Here is a 27,681-nt window from a genome sequence, read left to right as displayed (position 1 = left end):
GATAATGGGCCTCTGTACACCTATGTAGATATTCCATTCAAAATCAACCGTTTCCAGCTACAATAGTCATTTACAACATAAACAATGTCTACACTATATTTCTGATCAATTTGATTACATTTTAATGGACAAAAAATTTGCTTTTCTTTCAAAAACAAGGACATTTCTAAGTGACCTCAAACTTTTGAACGGTAGTGTATATAAAGTCTAATATTGGGATGCAAACTCAGAATGTAAATGGTCTGACATGGTACAGGTGTCTTCTTTTTTTAAGCCCATAACCATGTGTGTAAAGTGTATACTTTTGTTTCTACGATGATTTGTTTAAGACTACCCAGAAACACTCTGGTTTATCCCACTGCAGTATTAATCAAGGTCATGGTAATATGGTTTTGGTAATAAATAATAAAGGCAAATGTATTAATTTAATATTCTGTTTGCTTTGAATGAAAAATGACCATTGGTCTTTGAGATGGTCCTTTATTCATTAGGTTATAAAAAACATTTTGCATTACTGACATTCTCAATGGACTCATGAGAGAACCAATAAATTATTTACTAAGTTTGCTTGCTGCAGCAGCTGTAGAAACAGCAACAGCAGCCAGTACACCAATCAGGCCTAGCTGACTACCTAACAAATCCTTCATGAAGTCATCTGCCTATAAGGAAAAAGACAAACAGAAAACAAATTAATATGGAGTGCATCTCATCAAGCAAAGCATTCATTAGAATATTCTCTCAATTATACTGTCATGGCTACCTGTTTGGACTCTGATTTGCCATAACGGAGGAAAGTAACAAAATGCTCGCAGTTCTGTCCAAGGAGGTCATATTTTATTGTGCTGCCTCTCATTTTGTCCACTTCCCCCATAATGACGTCAGTCCTCCTTGGTTTGTACTCGTCATCCAGGTAGTTGTTGATTTTGTAAGTATTCCCTGCTGCCACATCCTGTAATGTCTCTATTGTAATCGTGCCTTTACAGGAAACACTGCCGCTGGATGAGCTAAAACTGCAGAAAGATACTCTTGAAGGCCCATCTACAAAACAGGAGGAAATAAAAGGTGTGTTTTGATGATGAGAAATAAAGAAACTGAGAGAACAGCAGATGCTGTAGCTGATTGAATACATTCATAAAGTTATGACTATCGACCATGTTCAGATATCAGTTTTACTCTGCTGTTAGGGGCAGCAGGTAGTCTAGTGGTTAGAGCATTGGGCCAGTACTCTGCTGTTAGGGGCAGCAGGTAGTCTAGTGGTTAGAGCATTGGGCCAGTACTCTGCTGTTAGGGGCAGCAGGTAGTCTAGTGGTTAGAGCATTGAGCCAGTACTCTGCTGTTAGGGGCAGCAGGTAGTCTAGTGGTTAGAGCATTGGGCCAGTACTCTGCTGTTAGGGGCAGCAGGTAGTCTAGTGGTTAGAGCATTGGGCCAGTACTCTGCTGTTAGGGGCAGCAGGTAGCCTAGTGGTTAGAGCATTGGGCCAGTACTCTGCTGTTAGGGGCAGCAGGTAGCCTAGTGGTTAGAGCATTGGGCCAGTACTCTGCTGTTAGGGGCGGCAGGTAGCCTAGTGGTTAGAGCATTGGGCCAGTACTCTGCTGTTAACATTTGACTTCAGATGATGTTTACACCCTGCCCCAATTCTGGAATTCGAATATCGGCTACAACAAATACATTTCCAGAAAAACATCATACCTGGAGTTACCAACTGGATGACATCTCCATTTCCAATGTACAGAGCCCAGTGTTTGTATGCACCTCTGTTGATCTCAATCATGTCACCAATCTCCATCTAAGAATAAGGTGGGTAAGAAGACATGTAATGATGTAACACCCCCCCCCCCCCCCCACACACACACACAGTCCTGTTTTGCTAACACATTTTCTCTAACCCCTAACCACAAATCTGGTCCCCACAAGTATAGTTAAACATGTTCACACACACACAAACTCCTTTGATTGCACTGTTGATAATTATAAATTACTATTAGTCAAAGATCAGTAACAGTACTTACTGTGGTCGGACTCCTGGTTTAAATGTGAATGTTTCACTGTAGGTTGTGTCTCGTGAAAAAAACCTCGCCCTTATATGACAAGGTCCAAAACTAACATCCTGTTATTCAAATTAACTATTTGAGACCCGAGCGTTCTTGCAACTAGCTCTACCTCTGGCTTAGAATGTTTATTTCTCTATATATTTGTTTCTACATAATCACTACTTCAGAAAGGAAACACCATGTAGAAATATGTTTAACAACTTAATAAAGAATGAATAAGGTATGTCTTGGCGACACAAGGCATGTTCTGCTCCTTCAGGGTAGCTCACTGCCCAAGAAAAGCTGCAATATATAAAATGGTCTACAAGCAGTCCGGGTGGCCATTTTATTAATTGTTCAGCAGTCTTATGGCTTGTGGGTAGAAGCTGTTAAGGAGCCTTTTGGACCTTGACTTGCCGTGCAGCAGCAGAGAGAACAGTCTATGACTTGGATGACTTGAGTTTTTGACAATTTTTCAGGCCTTCCTCTGACTGATTTTAAATCATATTATTAAGGTCACCATATTAAGGTCATAGTCAACCTACTGTAGTTGTAGAACACAACGCAGGAAAGCAAGTACAGACCTTTGTCAAGCCTATCAGTCTGCTGGGGCACTTTGGTAAATATGCAAAAAGATTTTGTTCACATGCCTGCCTGTAGAAGAAAAAATGATATGTTGGTAATCTTGACAGATACTCTAAACGGATTGAAGCCTTCCCCACATCAAATGAGGAAGCAGAGACTTTAGCTAAGTGCCTGTTACAAGATATTGTTCCATGACAAAGTTTAGTTAACGCTAGGGGGACACATTTCACCTTGAAGATAATGAAAGAATTGTGTGACATGATGCAAGTTAAGAGAAATTTGCATGTACTGTTTCATCCGGAATGTTCTGGACTTGTAGAACGCTACAATGGCGTTTTGAAAAATAAAGTGTAAAAAATATGTGCTCAAACAGGAATTACCTGGGTGGATGTGCTACCCATAGCCTTGTCTTCAATGTGTTCCACCCTGGTCCGGATAACTGGCCTCAGTCCACATGAGGTACTGATGGCCCGTCCCATGAGGACCCAAATCCCTGATCTGCATCTGTTGGATGACACTACGATGAAGTACTAAATGTGTTCGAGCTGTTCACCTAACAGGTTTCTGCTGCCCAAACTCCCCCAGACGACCATCCCCATCACGATCGGCAGCCTGGAGACTGGGTAATGGTCAGGATGCACAAAGAACCTTTGAAATCCAGGTGGAAAAGGCAACATCAGATGACCCTCGCTACCCCAGCGGCAGTAAAGTGCCTACTTGATTCCAATGGGGATGCTGAGTCTGTTGGTAAGGAGATTGTGTGAAACAGAAGTATCTTCCCTCCACCAGATGGTCATGTGACCACAGAAGTAAACTTGAATGACCTGACAGATCTCGTCACTGTGTCACCCTTTATTGTGGATCAAAATGGCCTCATTGGAGATGATAGTAATAAACAAAGTAGCAGCAGCGTAAAAATGGGGGTGGGGGGACAAGGCAAATTGTCCCGGTAGCCATTTGTCACTGTGTCGCCCTCTATAGGCGATCAAAATTGCCTTATTGGAGATGATAGTAACTACTGTCATTGAAATGACTCTGATCCCTAAAAACCTCCCTTTTCCCTAGATTGTTATTATGTTACCTTTCAGGAGCCACATTCTGCGTAAAATGACAACTTTAAATTCTGTCTGACAACAGCTCAGAGACATCATATATGGTGATGCTTATGGTTTCTATATCGTCAACGGGGGACTTGTGGAGGCAGAATTTGGGGTGACCTGTTGTAACATCTCAAGGGATATGCTCTGTGTTGGACTGTGATGTGATGTGATGTCATAGACTCCTGGTATGTCTGCACCCTGACACCAAGCCACTGTGTTCCGGAACTGTTGCTTGTACTGAAAGAACTGTTGTGTAAACATTATCATTGTATTATAACCTCACACTATATAAGGGACATGGAACCATTTATTCTTTGAGTTATTCCCTGTGAAATCAGAGGTAGATCTCCCCTGCAGCTGCTTGATTAAAGATTTTTCTATAACATCATTAAATAGTTTCTGCCATAATCTTTGGATCGACATTTCCACAACAGTTGTACAGTATATGCAGTATATATATATATATGACATCAGATTGTTGGATTGTAGATTGTTACCAGACAGTGCTGAGACTATGACATCAGATTGTCGGCAGCGTAGCCTAGTGGTTAGAGCGTTGGACTAGTAACCGGAAGGTTGCGAGTTCAAACCCCCGAGCTGACAAGGTACAAATCTGTCGTTCTGCCCCTGAACAGGCAGTTAACCCACTGTTCCCAGGCCATCATTGAAAATAAGAATGTGTTCTTAACTTACTTGCCTGGTTAAATAAAGGTCAAATTAAATTGTTGGATTGTAGATTGTTACCAGACATTGCTGAGACTATGACATCAGATTGTTGGATTGTAGATTGTTACCAGACAGTGCTGAGACTATGACATCAGATTGTTGTATTGTAGATTGTTACCAGACAGTGCTGAGACTATGACATCAGATTGTTGGATTGTAGATTGTTACCAGACAGTGCTGAGACTATGACATCAGATTGTTGGATTGTAGATTGTTACCAGACAGTGCTGAGACTATGACATCAGATTGACATCAGATTGTTAGCTAGCAATTTTTTACCTTTATTTAACTAGGCAAGTCAGTTAAGGACAACGCTCTAACCACTAGGCTACCCTGCCGCCACAAATACATCTAGCTACTTTAGCCTACTCAAACACCTGGCTCAAACAGAGACGTTAGCTATGTTAGCTAGCTGGCTATCCAAAACTGGAACTCTTCCATGTCAAGGTAAGCTTTTGATTTGATTCATTTATTGCCACCGGAGCCCACCGATGTAACTGCTAAACTGTTTGCTGTACACTGTACGGCATGATTGTAGCAGGCTTACTAACGCGTTAGTTTTAGTAGCTACAGTATGTTGACTATGACATTAATATGGTGAAAACAAGGTAGGCTGTATGTAGTGGTTATGGTGTGAAGGTTTGGCTTGGAAAGGTTTTTTCGCCTGGTCACAGACATCTGATGTGTTGTGCACCGAAGTCCACAAGCGAAGGGAAAATGTGAGAGGAGAAGAGAGCGTCGATGCAAAAAGGTAGTATACTGAACAAAAAATATAAACGCAACATGCAACAATTTCAAAGATTTTACTGTTACAGTTCATATAAGGAAATCAGTCAATTGAAATAAATTAATTAAACCCTAATCTATGGATTTCAAATGACTGGGAATATAGATATTCGTCTGTTGGTCACAGAACTTTTTTTTAAAGGTAGAGGCGTGGATCAGAAAACCACTCAGCATCTAGTGTGACCACCATTTGCCTCATGCAGCTCGACACATATCCTTCACAGAGTTAATCAGGCTGTTGATTGTGTCCTGTGGACTGTTGTCCCACTCCTCTTCAAATCGCTGTGCGAAGTTGCTGGATATTGGCAGGAACTGGAACTCGCTGTCGTACACGTCGATCAGAGCATCCGAAGTTACACTATTTGTTATAAATGCAGCATAATCTCAGACACTCCTGCTAGCGGCTGGTCCTCCCTTTCTAATTGACTGGACAGCACCCTCACAGGTGAGTCACACTCGCTAAGTCCCGGGTATAGGGCTTCATCTAAATTCACTTTTTACTGAAAGCAGAGGTTCAGCACTTTGTCTGGGTAGAGGACAAAAGCATGACAGGCTAGACTCCCAGTGCTCATTTAGTGTGCCTTTAACCCAGTTACCCTCAGGCTCCTCTTTGGTTTCCTCCTCAAGCCCACAATATGGTCTGGCCACAGACCACTTAAGGCAAAGCCCCAAAGCCTAAAGTTGTTAAGTTATTTTGCACTTTTTTCAACCAATATTTTGTTTTGTTTTTTTGGGGGCGGGTGGATCAGCTTAATATTGCAGAAAGAATGTTGCTTCCAATGTAATTGTCTGCATCATTTCCAATCCCCCATATTTGTTGGTAAATATATATATCCATACACGCAGGCATATATATACACATATATACATACACATACCTGTATAGACATACATACTTTTTTAAAGAATATACCTTTATTATTATTCCCCGCAAACCCTTCCGCCGATCCCCCAATTGGAGTAAACTAATAAACACTTCTGCTTTTACCTTCAATCCATACATCTTATACACACTCTACAGACACAGTCTACTTTACAATAGTTGTCTCTTGTTTGTTCGTAGTCCTTCCTATATTTCTGATGTCCATCCAGTTTGATTCCTATTTGTAACTGTGCTATTTCACAAAAGCTCCGAACCTTTATACATTCTACAGATCCCGTATGTTTTACATTGTTTATCTTGTTATTAGTCCCACCCTTCAGCTCCATTCAACCCCTCCCATCTGTCTCTCAACATCATCCATTTCGGATTTCTACTTGCCATATATTTTTCAACTCTGCTGTGATGCTTCACAAAATAATTTAACCTTCCTATTCTCATAGCTTCTACAGATTGTAAATTAAAAATAATTTTTTTTGCTAAAATAATTATTATATTATTGATGATTGACTATGGCTTTTCAAATCACCCAGTATTGCTATCTGCAGCGTTAGTTCTAGGCAAATATTGCAATTCTTCAGCCATTCCTGGACCTGTGACCAAAAATGAGCTACATATGGACAATACCAAAATACATGATCTAATGACTCTGCCTCCAAGCAGCAGAATCTGCAGAGCTGGGAAGATTGTATCCCACATATATATAACATTCTATTAGTTGCAAGAATTTTGTATAGTAATTTATATTGAAAAATTTGAAGTTTTGAATCCGGCGTTGTTTTGCGTATCAATTCATAAACCATGTGCCATGGAATGGGTACATCGAAAATCTCTTCCCAACTATTTTGCAATTTATATGGCACAGCTGTCAGTTTTTTGGTCCTTAAATGAAATTGGTATATGTTTTTATTTATCACACTTTTCGTTAAACATTTATGTTCTTTAATACAGGGCCGACATACAAGTTCCTTACTTTTTTTCCCCTTCTACTTGCCTCTTCCATTTTTGTGGTAATGCTGCAATTAATTGGTTGTAATTTTGGGTAGAGCAGACATTTCCATATGTCTGTGTTAGCTGCATGTGTGACCTAACTCCACCAGTCCTATTTATGATATCATTCACTAAATGTATACCTTTTTAAAAAATGTCTTTGATAAATACAGTTTTTTTAAATCAATTAGTGTATTTGAATTTAACCACAATATTTGTTGTACTATTTGTTCCGTCCTTTCAGGTGGATTAAACTGAAATTGCAACCAACTTTCTAAGGCTTGTATAAAAAATAAAGATATTTTGGAGATTATTTCCATTTCAAACAACCGAAAGTAAGCAGGTGTAATCTGAATAAAGGGGAAAAGGCCCTTCCTGAATATAGGATGAGACATTCGTACCAATTGACTAGAGAACCAGTTTGCATTTAAGTATAATTTTTGTATGACTGATGCCTTTAGTGAGAGGTCTAATGCTTTAATATTTAATCATTTCTGCCCACTGAATTCATATTCGTTATATAAATAGGCCCTTTTAATTTTATCTGGTTTGCCGTTCCAAATAAAATGTCATATTTTTTGTTCATATAATTTAAAAAGCAGGTCACTAGGTGTAGGCAAAACCATAAGCAAATAGGTCAACTGTGATATAACTAAGGAGTTAATCAGGGTGATTTTTCCACAAATAGACAGGTATTTTCCTTTCCATGGTAGCAAGATCTTATCTATTTTTACTAACTTTCTATAAAAATGTATTGGAGTGAGATCATTTCTTTCCTTTGGGATTTGTATACTGAGTATGCCTACATCTCCATCAGACTAGGAAAAAAATCCATACAATTTGTTTCAGGTAGTGGAGATGGAGGAGCCTGAAATGAAAACATATTCTTAGAGTACTTTACTTCCTCTTTCAAAATACCATCCGGTGAATCATGTGACTCCATCATTCATTCGGTGATTCATGTGACTCCATCATTCATCCGGTGAATCATGTGACTCCATCATTCATCCGGTGAATCATGTGACTCCATCATTCATTCGGTGAATCATGTGACTCCATCATTCATTCGGTGAATCATGTGACTCCATCATTCATTCGGTGAATCATGTGACTCCATCATTCATTCGGTGAATCATGTGACTCCATCATTCATTCGGTGAATCATGTGACTCCATCATTCATTCGGTGAATCATGTGACTCCATCATTCATTCGGTGAATCATGCATGACTCCATCATTCATTCGGTGAATCATGCATGACTCCATCATTCATTCGGTGAATCATGTGACTCCATCATTCATTCGGTGAATCATGTGACTCCATCATTCATTCGGTGAATCATGTGACTCCATCATTCATCCGGTGAATCATGTGACTCCATCATTCATCCGGTGAATCATGTGACTCCATCATTCATTCGGTGAATCATGTGACTCCATCATTCATTCGGTGAATCATGTGACTCCATCATTCATTCGGTGAATCATGTGACTCCATCATTCATCCGGTGAATCATGTGACTCCATCATTCATCCGGTGAATCATGTGACTCCATCATTCATTCGGTGAATCATGTGACTCCATCATTCATTCGGTGAATCATGTGACTCCATCATTCATCCGGTGAATCATGTGACTCCATCATTCATCCGGTGAATCATGTGACTCCATCATTCATTTGGTGAATCATGTGACTCCATCATTCATTCGGTGAATCATGTGACTCCATCATTCATTCGGTGAATCATGTGACTCCATCATTCATTCGGTGAATCATGTGACTCCATCATTCATTCGGTGAATCATGCATGACTCCATCATTCATTCGGTGAATCATGCATGACTCCATCATTCATTCGGTGAATCATGCATGACTCCATCATTCATTCGGTGAATCATGTGACTCCATCATTCATTCGGTGAATCATGTGACTCCATCATTCATTCGGTGAATCATGTGACTCCATCATTCATCCGGTGAATCATGTGACTCCATCATTCATCCGGTGAATCATGTGACTCCATCATTCATCCGGTGAATCATGTGACTCCATCATTCATCCGGTGAATCATGTGACTCCATCATTCATTCGGTGAATCATGTGACTCCATCATTCATCCGGTGAATCATGTGACTCCATCATTCATTTGGTGAATCATGTGACTCCATCATTCATTCGGTGAATCATGTGACTCCATCATTCATTCGGTGAATCATGTGACTCCATCATTCATTCGGTGAATCATGTGACTCCATCATTCATTCGGTGAATCATGCATGACTTCATCATTCATTCGGTGAATCATGTGACTCCATCATTCATTCGGTGAATCATGTGACTCCATCATTCATCCGGTGAATCATGTGACTCCATCATTCATTCGGTGAATCATGTGACTCCATCATTCATTCGGTGAATCATGTGACTCCATCATTCATTCGGTGAATCACGTGACTCCATCATTCATTCGGTGAATCATGTGACTCCATCATTCATTCGGTGAATTATGTGACTCCATCATTCATCCGGTGAATCATGTGACTCCATCATTCATCCGGTGAATCATGTGACTCCATCATTCATCCGGTGAATCATGTGACTCCATCATTCATTCGGTGAATCATGTGACTCCATCATTCATTCGGTGAATCATGTGACTCCATCATTCATTCGGTGAATCATGTGACTCCATCATTCATTCGGTGAATCATGTGACTTTAAAAGTGTCCCATACAGTAAAGGGATCTGCTGTACCTATGTTACGTCTGAAAAAGTCAGTTATAAATTCTTCTGTCCTAGTTCTAAACAATTTATCATCTAGTAGGCTTTGATTAAATTTCCAATATCCTCGCCCACGTGGAAATTCTGTAAGAGTAATATATATGCCAATTATTTGATGATCCGACCGCATTCTGTCCCCTACCAACACTTTTTAAACTTTTGGTGCCAGAGAGAATGGCATAAGAAAGTAGTCAAGGCGACTAGCTTGATTATGCCTCCGCCATGTATATCTCACTAGGTCAGGGTATTTAAGTCTCCATATGTCCACTAATTCCAATATATCCATGACATTCATGATTTCCTTAAATGCCTGCGGGTGATAATTTGTAGTGTGATTTCCTTTCCGGTCCATAGAGGTATTTAAGACCGTATTAAAATCTCCCACCATAATAATGGAGTCTAGTGTTGCTTGTAGAGTTGATAGATTCTTATATATATTTTCACAGAAGCTTGGATCATCATTATTCGGACCGTATAGGTTAATAAGACATATCTGGTTATTGTCCAATAACATATTTAAAATCATCCATCTACCTTGAGGATCTGTTTGGACAATTTGCACATTTGGATCAAAATTATTGTTAATTAAAATCATCACCCCTTTTGAAATTCTTTGCCCATGGGAGAAGTATATTTCGCCCCCCCAGTTCTTTTTCCACAAAACTTCCTCTAAAACTGTTGAATGGGTTTCCTGTAAACAATAAATATTATATTCCTTCTCTTTTAGCCAGGTAAATACTGATTGTCTTTTCTTATTATCTGCTAGGCCATTACAATTGTAACTGGCTATACTTATTTCACCACTTAACATAATGAGACACAACTTTCAATTCTATTTATCAAAATATATGTTTGTAAACGTACCATTAAAAAGTAACATGATGATGGAGTGTCTATATAGCTGTACCATGATCTTTGCCTTTCTCCTAAGTAAACCTCCAATTGGTCCCTACTATTCCACCCGCTAAAAGCCCTCCTCATCCCAATGCCCGGCTGACCACCCTCGACCCCCTGTATCCCATAACCCATAACCGACTGGGATCCATCCTTTGGAAAGAGCACACAGTGCCATTTCCCGAATTGAAGTAGATTAACTGCCAAATGCATTTCCATCGCCCTCACCTCGATTTGTATTATATATAGCTGTGGATCATCCTCTATTGTCCCTAACATCTTTTACTTCTTCGCAACAGTTGTGGGATACACACATACACCCACACACACACTCAACCCATACCCCTAGACAACCATAAGCTCACTTACTCGACAATTGCACCACCCCAGAGCCCAACTCAAGACAGGTCTTGAATTACAAATGTACTCGCAGTTGCAGCTGCACGAGAAGGCCTGCAAGACTGCACAAAAAATGAGGCAAAAATTAAGAGATTTTATTTACCATTGTCAGATCCTAGATGATGGAGGTCAAATGTACACCTCTACCCTGAAACCCCTACAATACAGTCATCCGTATTGACCATATTCCCAAGCATCTCCATGCAGTCCGACTTTGATTCTGTGCCACTAGGGTCACAATAATATACCCCCTCTCTGAATGTCCGAGTGTGACCCCCTCCCCATGGGTTACTGCAGCTAGTGTTGCCAGCACTGCCACTGACTGGTGGGGGCACCCCACCGGAATCCCCACCGGCTAGGTACAAGGTCGTCAAGGTTCTCATTAGCAGCTATGAGAATTTCCTTGTATAGTATGCTCTCCCTTTAGGGGGCTTTGGCTTTGCAGGACCAACCCTGCCAACCCTGCCTCCCCAGTGGCTCAGAATCTTGAGGGGGCAGTGCTGCTCTTGGTCTCTGACCATCATTTGGCTGCATACAGACCGCTTACAGCATGCACATAAAACAGTTAGGGACTTATCATGAGTCTCTGGGTCATTCAGGTGGGTGTCTAGGGTATAGGGTCATGGACCATACCATTAAAATAGGATCATAAATAAATAATTAGATATAATTTATTTTAAAAATGTAGTTCCCCATGATAGGACAATAACAAATGAAATGTATCATCTATTTTAAAACTGTTCCACCATGATAGGACAATAAATAAATAAGACGTATAATTCATTCTAAAAGTATATCCGTCATCTGAACAGCATTGAAAGCCCTCTCATACCCCGGCCCACAGCAATACATTGGCTCTGGGATATGCAACCATTTCATTACTCACTCACTCAACTTACAAACATAACAAATCAAAATAAACACACACCACACCATCCACACATACTGTGCTTTCTGTTTACTTAGTTTTTATCTTCACTATGTTGAATTAGTGCTTGTGTGTTCAATTAGTTACATGCGAAGATATATAGAAAAGCTATATTTTTTATTGTATTGTTACAATCCATAACAGGGCTAGAATTGTGTTTATTTATTTTCCTCATTTATGAGAATTTTGCAATTTTTAAAATAACCATGGAGTAGTCTTTGTGTCTCTGAACAACTGGTTATCAATATATAGTTGATCAACGACGAGAGCTACTCGTTTCGCTTTTAATCTATTTTCTTTGAAAATTGGATACAGAACTTTGCGCCATTCTGCAATTTCCTTCGGAAACTGATCATTCATGCCAATTTTGATCCCAGCAAGTATTTTACCCAGGCTTTTAACCATTATTTTATCTTTAAATGAGGCAAATTTGGGCGGTCATACCTTTGGCCTCTCTGTCCGAAGCGGTGTACACGTTCAAGTTGGATTTAGTCGATAACTTCGCGTGGGATCTGAAGCGCTGTAAGGAGGAACTCTAACTACAGATTCAGTAACATCTACTTCTTTCTCCTGGATACCTGTAAGTACCATATTCTCCCTCATTGATCTAGTTTGTTTGTCCAGTAAGGCTTCCCTCAGAACGGCGTTCTCCTTTTTAATTTCGGTTTCAATCTTATTGACGGTCCCTTTTAGTGTTTCCTTCTCCAATGTCGCAGCTTTTTCATCTCGAGGCTTCAACTCTTTTATATCCTTACTAACTAATTCAAGTATACCCAGTTTGTCATTTATTGATTTTAACAGATCAGTTTCGACCTTTACCATTCCCGGTGGTGAGATTATTAAATCGTCTGTGTCTGTAGAAGAGTCACTTTTCCCCTGTTTTACTCTCCGTCATGTTTGTCGATAAATGTCTCTAGTTTTAAGATTTGTTTCGTGTTATTATCCAGATTGAAGGTTATCACCCACCAGATTATGTAGTGCTAATATTTGTCTAACTTGCCAATATTGAATATTACGTTTTATTTATTTATTTTAAATTTTTAAATTTCACCTTTATTTAACCAGGTAGGCAAGTTGAGAACACCTTTATTTAACCAGGTAGGCAAGTTGAGAACACCTTTATTTAACCAGGTAGGCAAGTTGAGAACACCTTTATTTAACCAGGTAGGCTAGTTGAGAACACCTTTATTTAACCAGGTAGGCAAGTTGAGAACAAGTTCTCATTTACAATTGCGACCTGGCCAAGATAAAGCAAAGCAGTTCGACACATACAACGACACAGAGTTACACATGGAGTAAAACAAACATACAGTCAATAATACAGTATAAACAAGTCTATATACGATGTGAGCAAATGAGGTGAGATAAGGGAGGTAAAGGCAAAAAAAAGGCCATGGTGGCAAAGTAAATACAATATAGCAAGTAAAACACTGGAATGGTAGATTTGCAGTGGAAGAATGTGCAAAGTAGAAATAAAAATAATGGGGTGCAAAATAAATAAATCAATTAAATACAGTAGGGAAAGAGAGAGTTGTTTGGGCTAAATTATAGGTGGGCTATGTACAGGTGCAGTAATCTGTGAGCTGCTCTGACAGTTGGTGCTTAAAGCTAGTGAGGGAGATAAGTGTTTCCAGTTTCAGAGATTTTTGTAGTTCGTTCCAGTCATTGGCAGCAGAGAACTGGAAGGAGAGGCGGCCAAAGAAAGAATTGGTTTTGGGGGTGACTAGAGAGATATACCTGCTGGAGCGTGTGCTACAGGTGGGAGATGCTATGGTGACCAGCGAGCTGAGATAAGGGGGGACTTTACCTAGCAGGGTCTTGTAGATGACATGGAGCCAGTGGGTTTGGCGACGAGGGCCAGCCAACGAGCGTACAGGTCGCAATGGTGGGTAGTATATGGGGCTTTGGTGACAAAACGGATTGCACTGTGATAGACTGCATCCAATTTGTTGAGTAGGGTATTGGAGGCTATTTTGTAAATGACATCGCCAAAGTCGAGGATTGGTAGGATGGTCAGTTTTACAAGGGTATGTTTGGCAGCATGAGTGAAGGATGCTTTGTTGTGAAATAGGAAGCCAATTCTAGATTTAACTTTGGATTGGAGATGTTTGATATGGGTCTGGAAGGAGAGTTTACAGTCTAACCAGACACCTATGTATTTGTAGTTGTCCACGTATTCTAAGTCAGAGCCGTCCAGAGTAGTGATGTTGGACAGGCGGGCAGGTGCAGGTAGCGATCGGTTGAAGTGCATGCATTTAGTTTTACTTGTATTTAAGAGCAATTGGAGGCCACGGAAGGAGAGTTGTATGGCATTGAAGCTTGCCTGGAGGGTTGTTAACACAGCGTCCAAAGAAGGGCCAGAAGTATACAGAATGGTGTCGTCTGCGTAGAGGTGGATCAGAGACTCACCAGCAGCAAGAGCGACCTCATTGATGTATACAGAGAAGAGAGTCGGTCCAAGAATTGAACCCTGTGGCACCCCCATAGAGACTGCCAGATGTCCGGACAGCAGACCCTCCGATTTGACACACTGAACTCTATCAGAGAAGTAGTTGGTGAACCAGGCGAGGCAATCATTTGAGAAACCAAGGCTGTCGAGTCTGCCGATGAGGATGTGGTGATTGACAAAGTCGAAAGCCTTGGCCAGATCAATGAATACGGCTGCACAGTAATGTTTCTTATCGATGGCGGTTAAGATATCATTTAGGACCTTGAGCGTGGCTGAGGTGCACCCATGAACACCCAGATTGCATAGCAAAGAAGGTATGGTGAGATTCGAAATGGTCGGTAATCTGTTTGTTGACTTGGCTTTCAAAGACCTTAGAAAGGCATGGTAGGATAGATATAGGTCTGTAGCAGTTTGGGTCAAGAGTGTCCCCCCCTTTGAAGAGGGGGATGACCGCAGCTGCTTTCCAATCTTTGGGTGTTCTTGAGGTGTGTTAGTAATTTGATATGTAGACGGACGAGTCGGTCAAGGATCGATTCAGACAAGGTGGTAAATTGTATGACAAGCTACAGTTTATTCAGAGTGAAGATATCTAGAACAGCGTAATTACGGCTCTCCCGCTGGTTCGTACGGAAGCGCAGACGAAGAAGAGACCGTTACAATCAGTACACCACTATTATATAGAAAAGAAAGTAGGTTGATTCTGGAAGATCGGATCTTTGGATTGGTTCAGCTGGGGTGTAGTCTGTAGTCTTCCGCCATTGGCTCAGTAGTCTGTCCGTCATCGTAGAATCCTCTTCGGGCATTCAACGTTCAGAGACAACGGAGATCATGTGTGTGCGCTGGTTTTGGCCATTAGTGTAATGCGGGAGCTATCCTGTAGGGGACCCCACAGGCTCAACTCTGAGTTGTAGCCCTTTATAAACAATAGTTTGGTCACCTGCATAAGAAATAGCATTTCTCTACAGGTGCTCCACATAACTTTGTTCAGTCCGCCATTACCTTTACCTTCCCAACCAATAAATTAACTAGTTAATGAAAACCAGTAAAACTTCTTTTTTTCGTTCCTGAATTTTAGAACTGATGGATAAAAAAAAATGTAGCAATTGTGACCCGTTTCAGGAAGCTAGGTGTATGTCGCGTATCACTACTTCACAGCAGAGGCATTTGAACGTCTTTTTTGTTGTTGTTGGTCAAAATAGTTTTTAGGAAGAAATGCCTTCTGGAACATGTGAACTTTTCATGTGCCTTCATAACAAACTTGTATCCAATCTGTAAGTACGAATAAAATTGTTCAATTATGAGCCTAGTTGGTTTAGCCACGGAAAAAGAAAGGAACTTGATTGGCTGAGATAATGGATGGGCTGGACATGCTCGGAGATGAGTTTGGATTGGTCTGCCATCGCTAGCGCACTGTCAGTGTGAACCGGAGTGACTTGACACAACTCGGGCAGAAACAAGATGTAGCTACGAACAAAACGGAGTTACAGGTTAAAGGGTTACAGTCTGCTGTGAAGCTTTCATCCATGTATACATACGGGTTAGAGTCTATATACATTTTCAGATATTATATGTTTCAAATTTAGTCAGGAAGTCATTTTTAATGCAAGTGAAAGCGTACTGGTAGCTAGCTAGCGAAAGTTAGCTTGCTGGCTCGATGGGTAACGTTACGTGTATGATCTGAGTAGTAAACAGAAAGCCATTTGCATTGCTAGTTATAGCTAATGTTAACTAGCTAGCTAACATTGAACCTACATAGTTAGCATTCACACATAGGCATGGGAGACAACCATGTAATGTTACAATGTCATTCGCTGGTCTATTAACTCCTAAACACGATGAGGTTACCTGTCAGTATCATGCCTCATTAAGTTTGCTATGATGGCATCAGTCACGGTCAATAGCCTACATGTTGTCGTCTTTTCTGGCTACTTGATATAAAGTACATTGCATATACAGTGGGGCAAAAAAGTATTTAGTCAGCCACCAATTGTCCAAGTTCTCCAAGTTAAAAAGATGAGAGGCCTGTACTTTTCATCATAGGTACACTTCAACTATGACGGACAAAATGAATGAAAAAAATCCAGAAAATCACATTGTAGGATTTTTAATGAATTTATTTGCAAATTATGGTGGAAAATAAGTATTTCTTCAATAACAAAAGTTTATCTCAATATGTTGTTATATACCTGTTGTTGGCAATGACAGAGGTCAAACATTTTCTGTAAGTCTTCACAAGGTTTTCACACACTGTTGCTGGTATTTTGGCCCATTCCTCCATGCAGATCTCCTCTAGAGCAGTGATGTTTTGGGGCTGTTGCTGGGCAACACAGACTTTCAACTCCCTCCAAAGATTTTCTACGGGGTTGAGATCTGGAGACTGGCTAGGCCACTCCAGGACCTTGAAATGCTTCTTACGAAGCCACTCCTTTGTTGCCCGGGCGGTGTGTTTGGGATCATTGTCATGCTGAAAGACCCAGCCACGTTTAATCTTCAATGCCCTTGCTGATGGTAGGCTTTGTTACTTTGGTCCCAGCTCTTGCTGGTCTATAGTATACAGTCTGTAATGGTAGGATGACTTTAGCTGATCTATAGTATACAGTTTTGTAATGGTAGGATGACTTTAGCTGGTCTATAGTATACAGTCTAGCTGGTCTATAGTATACAGTCTTGTAATGGAAGGATGACTTCAGTTGGTCTATAGTATACAGTCTTGTAATGGTAGGATGACTTTAGCTGGTCTATAGTATACAGTCTTGTAATGGTAGGAGGACTTTAGCTGGTCTATAGTATACAGTCTTGTAATGGTAGGAGGACTTTAGCTGGTCTATAGTATACAGTCTAGCTGGTCTATAGTATACAGTCTTGTAATGGTAGGATGACTTTAGCTGATCTATAGTTTACAGTCTTGTAATGGTAGGATGACTTTAGCTGGTCTATAGTATACAGTCTTGTAATGGTAGGATGACTTTGGCTGGTCTATAGTATACAGTCTTGTAATGGTAGGATGACTTTAGCTGGTCTATAGTGTACAGTCTTGTAATGGTAGGATGACTTTGGCTGGTCTATAGTATACAGTCTTTTAATGGTAGGATGACTTTAGCTGGTCTATAGTATACAGTCTTGTAATGGTAGGATGACTTTAGCTGGTCTATAGTATACAGTCTTGTAATGGTAGGATGACTTTAGCTGGTCTATAGTGTACAGTCTTGTAATGGTAGGAGGACTTTAGCTGGTCTATAGTATACAGTCTAGCTGGTCTATAGTATACAGTCTTGTAATGGTAGGATGACTTTAGCTGATCTATAGTTTACAGTCTTGTAATGGTAGGATGACTTTAGCTGGTCTATAGTATACAGTCTTGTAATGGTAGGATGACTTTAGCTGGTCTATAGTATACAGTCTAGCTGGTCTATAGTATACAGTCTTGTAATGGTAGGATGACTTTAGCTGATCTATAGTTTACAGTCTTGTAATGGTAGGATGACTTTAGCTGGTCTATAGTATACAGTCTTGTAATGGTAGGATGACTTTAGCTGGTCTATAGTATACAGTCTTGTAATGGTAGGATGACTTTAGCTGGTCTATAGTGTACAGTCTTGTAATGGTAGGATGACTTTAGCTGGTCTATAGTGTACAGTCTTGTAATAGTAGGATGACTTTAGCTGGTCTATAGTATACAGTCTTGTAATGGTAGGATGACTAGCTGGTCTATAGTATACAGTATTGTAATGGTAGGATGACTTTAGCTGGTCTATAGTATACAGTCTTGTAATGGTAGGATGACTTTAGCTGGTCTATAGTGTACAGTCTTGTAATGGTAGGATGACTTTAGCTGGTCTATAGTGTACAGTCTTGTAATAGTAGGATGACTTTAGCTGGTCTATAGTATACAGTCTTGTAATGGTAGGATGACTTTAGCTGGTCTATAGTATACAGTCTAGCTGGTCTATAGTATACAGTCTTGTAATGGTAGGATGGCTTTAGCTGGTCTATAGTATACAGTCTAGCTGGTCTATAGTATACATTCTTGTAATGGAAGGATGACTTTAGCTGGTCTATAGTTTACAGTCTTGTAATGGTAGGAGGACTTTAGCTGGTCTATAGTACATAATTACATATATATACATAATTACATGTCTTCTTACCCACCTTATTCTTAGATGGAGATTGGTGACATGATTGAGATAACCAGAGGTCAATACAAACACTGGGCTCTGTACATTGGACATGGAAAGGTCATCCAGTTGGTAGTTCCAGGTATGATGTTTTTCTGGAAAAGTTTTTGTTGTAGCCTATATTCCAATTCCAGAATTGGGGCAGGGTGTAAATATCATCTGAAGTCAAATTTAAGTACTGGCCCAATGCTCTAAGCATCAGGCTACCTGCCACCCCTAACAGCAGAGTACTGGCCCAATGCTCTAACCACTAGGCTACCTGCTGCCCCTAACAGCAGAGTACTGGCCCAATGCTCTAACCACTAGGCTACCTGCTGCCCCTAACAGCAGAGTACTGGCCCAATGCTCTAACCACTAGACTACCTGCTTCCCCTAACAGCAGAGTACTGGCCCAATGCTCTAACCACTAGACTACCTGCTGCCCCTAACAACAGAGTACTGGCCCAATGCTCTAACCACTAGACTACCTGCTGCCCCTAACACCACAGTAAAACTGATACCTGAACATGGTCGATAGTCATAACTCTATGAATGTATTCAATCAGCTACAGCATCTGCTGTTCTCTCTGTCTCTTTATTTCTCTTATCATCGAAACACTCCTTTTTATTTCCTCCTGTTTTGTAGATGGGCCTTCAAGAGTATCTTTCTGCAGTTTTAGCTCATCCAGCGGCAGTGTTTCCTGTAAAGGCACGATTACAATCGAGACATTACACGATGTGGCAGCAGGGAATACTTACAAAATCAACAACTACCTGGATGACGAGTACAAACCAAGGAGGACTGACGTCATTATGGGGGATGTGGACAAAATGAGAGGCAGCACAATAAAATATGGCCTCCTTGGACAGAACTGCGAGCATTTTGTTAATTTCCTCCGTTATGGCCAATCAGTGTCCAAACAGGTAGCCATGAGAGAATATTCTAATTAATGCTTTGCTTGATGAGATACACTCCATATTCATTTGTTTTCTGCTTGTCTTTTTCCATGTAGGCAGATGACTTCCTGAAGAAGTTGTTAGGTAGTCAGCTAGGCCTGATTGGTGTACTGGCTGTGTTTGCTGTTTCTACAGTTGCTGCAGCAAACACACTTAGTTAATAATTGATTGGTTCCCTCATGAGTCTATTGTGAATGTCAGTAATGCAAAATGTTGTTTATAACCTAATGAATAAAGGACCATCTCAAAGACCAATGGTCATTTTTCATTCAAAGCAAACAGAATATTAAATTAATACATTTGCCTTTATATTACCAAAACCATATTACCATGACCTTGATTAATACTGCAGTGGGATAAACCAGTGTTTCTGGGTAGTCTTAAACAAATCATCGTAGAAACAAAAGTATACACTTTACACACATGGTTATGGGCTTAAAAAAAGAAGACACCTGTACCATGTCAGACCATTTACATTCTGAGTTTGCATCCCAATATTAGACTTTATATACACTACCGTTCAAAAGTTTGGGGTCACTTAGAAATGTCCTTGTTTTTGAAAGAAAAGCACATTTTTTGTCCATTAAAATAAAATAAAATTGATCAGAAATATAGTGTAGACATTGTTTATGTTGTAAATGACTATTGTAGCTGGAAACGGTTGATTTTGAATGGAATATCTATATAGGTGTACAGAGGCCCATTATCAGCAACCATCACTCCTGTGTTTCAATGGCACATTCTTTTAGCTAATCCAAGTTTTTCATTTTAAAAGGCTAATTGATCATTAGAAAACCCTTTTGCAATTATGTTAGCACGGCTGAAAACTGTTGTTCTGATTAAAGAAGCAATAGAACTGGCCTTCTTTAGACTAGTTGAGTATCTGGAGCATCAACATTTGTGGGTTCGAATACAGGCTCAAAATGGCCAGAAACAAAGACCTTTCTTCTGCAACTCATCAGTCTATTCTTGTTTTTAGAAATGAAGGCTATTCCATGCAAGAATTTGCCAAGAAACTAAAGATCTCGTACAATGCTGTGTACTACTCCCTTCACAGAACAGCGCAAACTGGCTCCGACCAGAGTAGAAAGAGGAGTGGGAGGCCCCGGTGCACAACTGAGCAAGAAGACAAGTACATTAGGGTTTCTATTCTGAGAAACAGACACCTCACAAGTCCTCAACTGGCAGCTTCGTTAAAAAGTACCCGCAAAACACCAGTCTTAACGTCAACAGTGAAGAGTCGACTCTTGGGAAGCTGGCCTTCTAGGCAGAATTGCAAAGAAAAAGCCATATCTCAGACTGGCCAATAAAAAGAAAAGATTAAGATGGGCAAAAGAACACAGACACTGGACAGAGGAACTCTGCCTCAATGTCTACACTGTATTTCTGATCAATTTGATGTTATTTTAATAGGACAAAAATTGACAAAATGTCCAAGTGACCCCAAACTTTGGAACGATAGTGTACATTAAAGAAGACTGAAATATAATCAAACATTTTCACATCGAAACACTGGATTTTCAGGTGTTTAACAAAAATAAAGTTGATTCATTATAAAATTATGAAAAATATGAATAACATTCCAACCTTGAGGCCACTAGAGGGCGATTGACTGCAGGAACAGGATCTATGGAGAATCCTCCCATACAGTTCATGTTATATTTTCTATTACAACTTATTAGCCCCGTTTCTACTTTTAGGGACAGATTGCGGGACCCAGATTTGACCTCCTCCTGGATTTAAAAGCATTGCTAATGGATCATCTCAATTGAAAGTGATTCTTAATTCAGGACTAGGCTTAATCTGAGTCTGTGAAACCTGCACTTTAATGTTGTGAACTATTTCCTTGAATACAGTAAGATAGGAGAACAATATACTTTATCTATAGTAAACAAGGCAAAAGAACAGGTCATTCCCCATGAATGATGCAGTGCCCCCTTTGGGACAATCAGTGGTATTGTGTAAATGACTGATCTCTATGGCAAGACACATTATTCTCCCAAGTTTCATCAAAATCAGGCCAGTGGTGTCTGAGATATCGCTTGGGTTAGCTAGACTCAAATCACTGAGCATATGTGTCAAATTTAATCACTCGGTGAGTCAAATACATCAAGTGATATAAACATGTGTTCGTATATAGCACCACCGTGTGGTTGTTATGAATGTTCTTTCAAATTTTGATTAACATTTGTTCCATATCTTGTTACAATACCAATATCCTTGACTGATTTATATGCATTAGTGCCAGACCACGCCCATGTGAATGTTTATTTGTCAATAGCAGCCATGTTGTTTAAAGTACTAGTCAACTCTAGTCATTGGCGACTCCATTACCCGCAGTATTAGACTTAAAACGAATCATCCAGCGATCATACACTGTTTACCAGGGGGCAGGGCTACTGACGTTAAGGCTAATCTGAAGATGGTGCTGGCTAAAGCTAAAACTGGCGAGTGTAGAGAGTATAGAGATAATGTTATCCACGTCGGCACCAACGATGTTAGGATGAAACAGTCAGAGATCACCAAGCGCAACATAGCTTCTGCGTGTAAATCAGCTAGAAAGATGTGTCGGCATCGAGTAATTGTCTCTGGCCCCCTCCCAGTTAGGGGGAGTGATGAGCTCTACAGCAGAGTCTCACAACTCAATCGCTGGTTGAAAACTGTTTTCTGCCCCTCCCAAAAGTTAGAATTTGTAGATAATTGGCCCTCTTTCTGGGACTCACCCACAAACAGGACCAAGCCTGACCTGCTGAGGAGTGACGGACTCCATCCTAGCTGGAGGGGTGCTCTCATCTTATCTACCAACATAGACAGGGCTCTAACTCCTCTAGCTCCACAATGAAATAGGGTGCAGGCCAGGCAGCAGGCTGTTAGCCAGCCTGCCAGCATAGTGGAGTCTGCCACTAGCACAGTCAGTGTAGTCAGCTCAGCTATCACCATTGAGACCGTGTCTGTGCCTCGACCTAGGTTGGGCAAAACTAAACATGGTGGTGTTCGTCTTAGCAATCTCACTAGGATAAAGGCCACCTCCATTCCTGTCATTATTGAAAGAGATCATGATACCTCACATCTCAAAATAGGGCTACTTAATGTTAGATCCCTTACTTCAAAGGCAATTATAGTCAATGAACTAATCACTGACCATAATCTTGATGTGATTGGCCTGACTGAAACATGGCTTAAGCCTGATGAATTTACTGTGTTAAATGAGGCCTCACCTCCTGGCTACACTAGTGAACATATCCCCCGTGCATCCCGCAAAGGCGGAGGTGTTGCTAACATTTACGATAGCAAATTTAAATTTACAAAAAAAAAAATGACGTTTTCGTCTTTTGAGCTTCTAGTCATGAAATCTATGCAGCCTACTCAATCACTTTTTATATCTGCTGTTTACAGGCCTCCTGGGCCATATACAGCGTTCCTCACTGAGTTCCCTGAATTCCTATCGGACCTTGTAGTCATAGCAGATAATATTCTAATCTTTGGTGACTTTAATATTCACATGGAAAAGTCCACAGACCCACTCCAAAAGGCTTTCGGCGCCATCATCGACTCAGTGGGTTTTGTCCAACATGTCTCTGGACCCACTCACTGTCACAGTCATACACTGGACCTAGTTTTGTCCCATGGAATAAATGTTGTGGATCTTAATGTTTTTCCTCATAATCCTGGACTATCGGACCACTATTTTATTACGTTTGCAATTGCAACAAATAATCTGCTCAGACCCCAACCAAGGAACATCAAAAGTCGTGCTATAAATTCACAGACAACACGAAGATTCCTTGATGTCCTTCCAGATTCCCTCTGTCTACCCAAGGACGCCAGAGGATAAAAATCAGTTAACCACCTAACTGAGGAACTCAATTTAACCTTGCGCAATACCCTAGATGCAGTTGCACCCCTAAAAACTAAAAACATTTCTCATAAGAAACTAGCTCCCTGGTACACAGAAAATACCCGAGCTCTGAAGCAAGCTTCCAGAAAATTGGAACGGAAATGGCGCCACACCAAACTGGAAGTCTTCCGACTAGCTTGGAAAGACAGTACCGTGCAGTACCGTAGAGCCCTTACTGCTGCTCGATCATCCTATTTTTCTAACTTAATTGAGGAAAATAAGAACAATCCGAAATTCCTTTTTGATACTGTCGCAAAGCTAACTAAAAAGCAGCATTCCCCAAGAGAGGATGGCTTTCACTTCAGCAGTGATAAATTCATGAACTTCTTTGAGGAAAAGATTATGATTATTAGAAAGCAAATTACGGACTCCTCTTTAAATCTGCGTATTCCTTCAAAGCTCAGTTGTCCTGAGTCTGCACAACTCTGCCAGGACCTAGGATCAAGAGAGACGCTCAAGTGTTTTAGTACTATATCTCTTGACACAATGATGAAAATAATCATGGCCTCTAAACCTTCAAGCTGCATACTGGACCCTATTCCAACTAAACTACTGAAAGAGCTGCTTCCTGTGCTTGGCCCTCCTATGTTGAACATAATAAACGGCTCTCTATCCACCGGATGTGTACCAAACTCACTAAAAGTGGCAGTAATAAAGCCTCTCTTGAAAAAGCCAAACCTTGACCCAGAAAATATAAAAAACTATCCTCCTATATCGAATCTTCCATTCCTCTCAAAAATTTTAGAAAGGCTGTTGCGCAGCAACTTACTGCTTTCCTGAAGACAAACAATGTATACGAAATGCTTCAGTCTGGTTTTAGACCCCATCATAGCACTGAGACGGCTCTTGTGAAGGTGGTAAATGACATTTTAATGGCATCGGACCGAGGCTCTGCATCTGTCCTCGTGCTCCTAGACCTTAGTGCTGCTTTTGATACCATCGATCACCACATTCTTTTGGAGAGATTGGAAATCCAAATTGGTCTACACGGACAAGTTCTGGCCTGGTTTAGATCTTATCTGTCGGAAAGATATCAGTTTGTCTCTGTGAATGGTTTGTCCTCTGACAAATCAACTGTAAATTTCGGTGTTCCTCAAGGTTCCGTTTTGGGACCACTATTGTTTTCACTATATATTTTACCTCTTGGGGATGTTATTCGAAAACATAATGTTAACTTTCACTGCTATGCGGATGACACACAGCTGTACATTTCAATGAAACATGGTGAAGCCCCAAAATTGCCCTTGCTAGAAGCATGTGTTTCAGACATAAGGAAGTGGATGGCTGCAAAAGTTCTACTTTTAAACTTGGGCAAAACAGAGATGCTTGTTCTAGGTCCCAAGAAACAAAGAGATCTTCTGTTGAATCTGACAATTAATCTTAATGGTTGTACAGTCGTCTCAAATAAAACTGTGAAGGACCTTACAGTGAAGGACCGTTACTCTGGACACTGATCTCTCTTTTGAAGAACATATCAAGACCATTTCAAGGACATCTTTTTTCCATCTACGTAACATTGCAAAAATCAGAAACTTTCTGTCCAAAAATGATGCAGAAAAATTAATCCATGCTTTTGTCACTTCTAGGTTAGACTACTGCAATGCTCTATTTTCCGGCTACCCGGATAAAGCACTAAATAAACTTCAGTTGGTGATAAATACGGCTGCTAAAATCCTGACTAGAACCAAAAAATGTGATCATATTACTCCAGTGCTAGCCTCTCTACACTGGCTTACTGTCAAAGCATGGGTTGATTTCAAGGTTTTACTGCTAACCTACAAAGCATTACATGGGCTTGCTCCTACCTATCTCTCTGATTTGGTCCTGCCGTACGTACCTACACGTACGCTACGGTCACAAGACGCAGGCCTCCTAATTGTCCCTAGAATTTCTAAGCAAACAGCTGGAGGCAGGGCTTTCTCCTATAGAGCTCCATTTTTATGGAACGGTCTGCCTACCCATGTCAGAGACGCAAACTCGGTCTCAACCTTTAAGTCCTTACTGAAGACTTATCTCGTCAGTGGGTCATATGATTGAGTGTAGTCTGGCCCAGGAGTGTGAAGGTGAACGGAAAGGCTCTGGAGCAACGAACCGCCCTTGCTGTCTCTGCCTGGCCGGTTCCCCTCTTCCCACGGGGATTCTCTGCCTCTAACCCTATTACAGGGGCTGAGTCACTGGCTTACTGGGGCTCTCTCATGCCGTCCCTGGAAGGGGTGCGTCACCTGAGTGGGTTGATTCACTGATGTGGTCGTCCTGTCTGGGTTGGCGCCCCCTCTTGGGTTGTGCCATGGCGGAGATCTTTGTGGGCTATACTCAGCCTTGTCTCAGGATGGTAAGTTGGTGGTTGGAGATATCCCTCTAGTGGTGTGGGGGCTGTGCTTTGGCAAAGTGGGTGGGGTTATATCCTTCCTGTTTGGCCCTGTCTTGGGGTGTCCTCGGATGGGGCCACAGTGTCTCCTGACCCCTCCTGTCTCAGCCTCCAGTATTTATGCTGCAGTAGTTAATGTGTCGGGGGGCTAGGGTCAGTTTGTTATATCTGGAGTACCTCTCCTGTCCTATTCGGTGTCCTGTGTGAATCTAAGTGTGCGTTCTCTAATTCTCTCTTTCTCTCTCTCTCTCTCGGAGGACCTGAGCCCTAGGACCATGACCCAGGACTACCTGACATGATGACTACTTGCTGTCCCCAGTCCACCTGGCCGTGCTGCTGCTCCAGTTTCAACTGTTCTGCCTTATTATTATTCAACCATGCTGGTCATTTATGAACATTTGAACATCTTGGCCGTATTCTGTTATAATCTCCACCCGGCACAGCCAGAAGAGGACTGGCCACCCCACATATGCTCTCTCTAATTCTCTCTTTCTTTCTCTCTCTCGGAGGACCTGAGCCCTAGGACCATGCCCCAGGACTACCTGACATGATGACTCCTTGCTGTCCCCAGTCCACCTGACCGTGCTGCTGCTCCAGTTTCAACTGTTCTGCCTTATTATTATACGACCATGCTGGTCATTTATGAACATTTGAACATCTTGGCCGTGTTCTGTTATAATCTCCACCCGGCACAGCCAGAAGAGGACTGGCCACCCCACATATGCTCTCTCTAATTCTCTCTTTCTTTCTCTCTCTCGGAGGACCTGAGCCCTAGGACCATGCCCAGGACTACCTGACATGATGACTCCTTGCTGTCCCCAGTCCACCTGACCGTGCTGCTGCTCCAGTTTCAACTGTTCTGCCTTATTATTATACGACCATGCTGGTCATTTATGAACATTTGAACATCTTGTCCATGTTCTGTTATAATCTCCACCCGGCACAGCCAAAAGAGGACTGGCCACCCCACATAGCCTGCTTCCTCTCTAGGTTTCTTCCTAGGTTTTGGCCTTTCTAGGGAGTTTTTCCTAGCCACCGTGCTTCTACACCTGCATTGCTTGCTGTTTGGGGTTTTAGGCTGGGTTTCTGTACAGAACTCTGAGATATCAGCTGATGTATGAAGGGCTATATAAATACATTTGATTTGATTTGATTTAGTCTGAAAAATTGTAAGTTGAGTGACCTTTGTGTCACGCCCTGGTCGAAGTATATTATGTTTGTCTTCATTTATTTGGTCAGGCCAGGGTGTGACATGGGTTATTGTGGTGCGTTTTTGTCTTGGGATTTTGTGGGGTGTCTAGCATAGTCTTTGGCTGCCTGAGGCGGTTCTCAATCAGAGTCAGGTGATTATCGTTGTCTCTGATTGGGAACCATATTTAGGCAGCCATATTCTTTGAGTATTTCGTGGGTGATTGTTCCTGTCTCTGTGTTATTGCACCAGTTTAGGCGGCTCTGGCTGCTCCATGTAGACTGACAGCTCTGGCGGCTTCTTGCAGACTGACAGCTCTGGCTGCTCCTTGCAGACTGGCAGCTCTGGCTGCTCCATGCAGACTGACAGCTCTGGCTGCTCCATGCAGACTGACAGCTCAGGCTGCTACATGCAGGCTGGCAGCTCAGGCTGCTCCATGCAGGCTGGCAGCTCTGGCTGTGCTGAACAGGCAGGAGTCTCCAGCAGCGCTGTGGAGGAGGAAGGCTCTGGCAACGCTGAACAGGCGGGAGACTCCGGCAGCGCAGGAGAGGAGGAAGGCTCTG

General features: G+C 41.4%; 2 protein-coding genes across 4 annotated transcripts; one reads left to right on the top strand and one right to left on the bottom strand.

Moving 5' to 3' along the window:
• Positions 1 to 460: 460 nt before the first annotated feature.
• LOC109880567 (phospholipase A and acyltransferase 4) lies at positions 461 to 12,661 on the bottom strand. Of its 2 annotated transcripts, none has more exons than XM_031785513.1 (4): positions 12,548 to 12,661; positions 1,691 to 1,787; positions 761 to 1,038; positions 461 to 659 (listed from the first exon to the last, which is right to left on the bottom strand). In XM_031785513.1, exons 2-4 carry the CDS (start codon positions 1,785 to 1,787, stop codon positions 552 to 554), a joined length of 483 nt encoding a protein of 160 aa, XP_031641373.1. In that variant the 5' UTR covers positions 12,548 to 12,661; the 3' UTR covers positions 461 to 551. The 2 variants fall into 2 exon arrangements, with proteins under 2 accessions (XP_031641373.1, XP_031641372.1); XM_031785512.1 differs by lacking the exon at positions 12,548 to 12,661 and adding an exon at positions 2,011 to 2,146.
• On the top strand, positions 12,570 to 19,914 carry LOC109880563 (phospholipase A and acyltransferase 4). 2 transcript variants are annotated; one of them, XM_031785514.1, is made up of 4 exons: positions 12,570 to 12,683; positions 18,713 to 18,809; positions 19,353 to 19,630; positions 19,720 to 19,914. In XM_031785514.1, the coding sequence occupies exons 2-4, from the start codon at positions 18,713 to 18,715 to the stop codon at positions 19,822 to 19,824; spliced, it is 480 nt and encodes a 159-aa protein (XP_031641374.1). In that variant the 5' UTR covers positions 12,570 to 12,683; the 3' UTR covers positions 19,825 to 19,914. The 2 variants fall into 2 exon arrangements, with proteins under 2 accessions (XP_031641374.1, XP_031641375.1); XM_031785515.1 differs by lacking the exon at positions 12,570 to 12,683 and adding an exon at positions 12,753 to 12,933.
• The last annotated feature ends 7,767 nt before the right edge of the window (positions 19,915 to 27,681 follow it).

This window comes from Oncorhynchus kisutch, linkage group LG13, assembly GCF_002021735.2.
Source record: "Oncorhynchus kisutch isolate 150728-3 linkage group LG13, Okis_V2, whole genome shotgun sequence".
In the NCBI taxonomy this organism is placed as follows: domain Eukaryota; kingdom Metazoa; phylum Chordata; class Actinopteri; order Salmoniformes; family Salmonidae; genus Oncorhynchus; species Oncorhynchus kisutch.
Note: the sequence above shows the minus strand (reverse complement) of the source record. Positions and strands in the feature narration are given on the sequence as shown.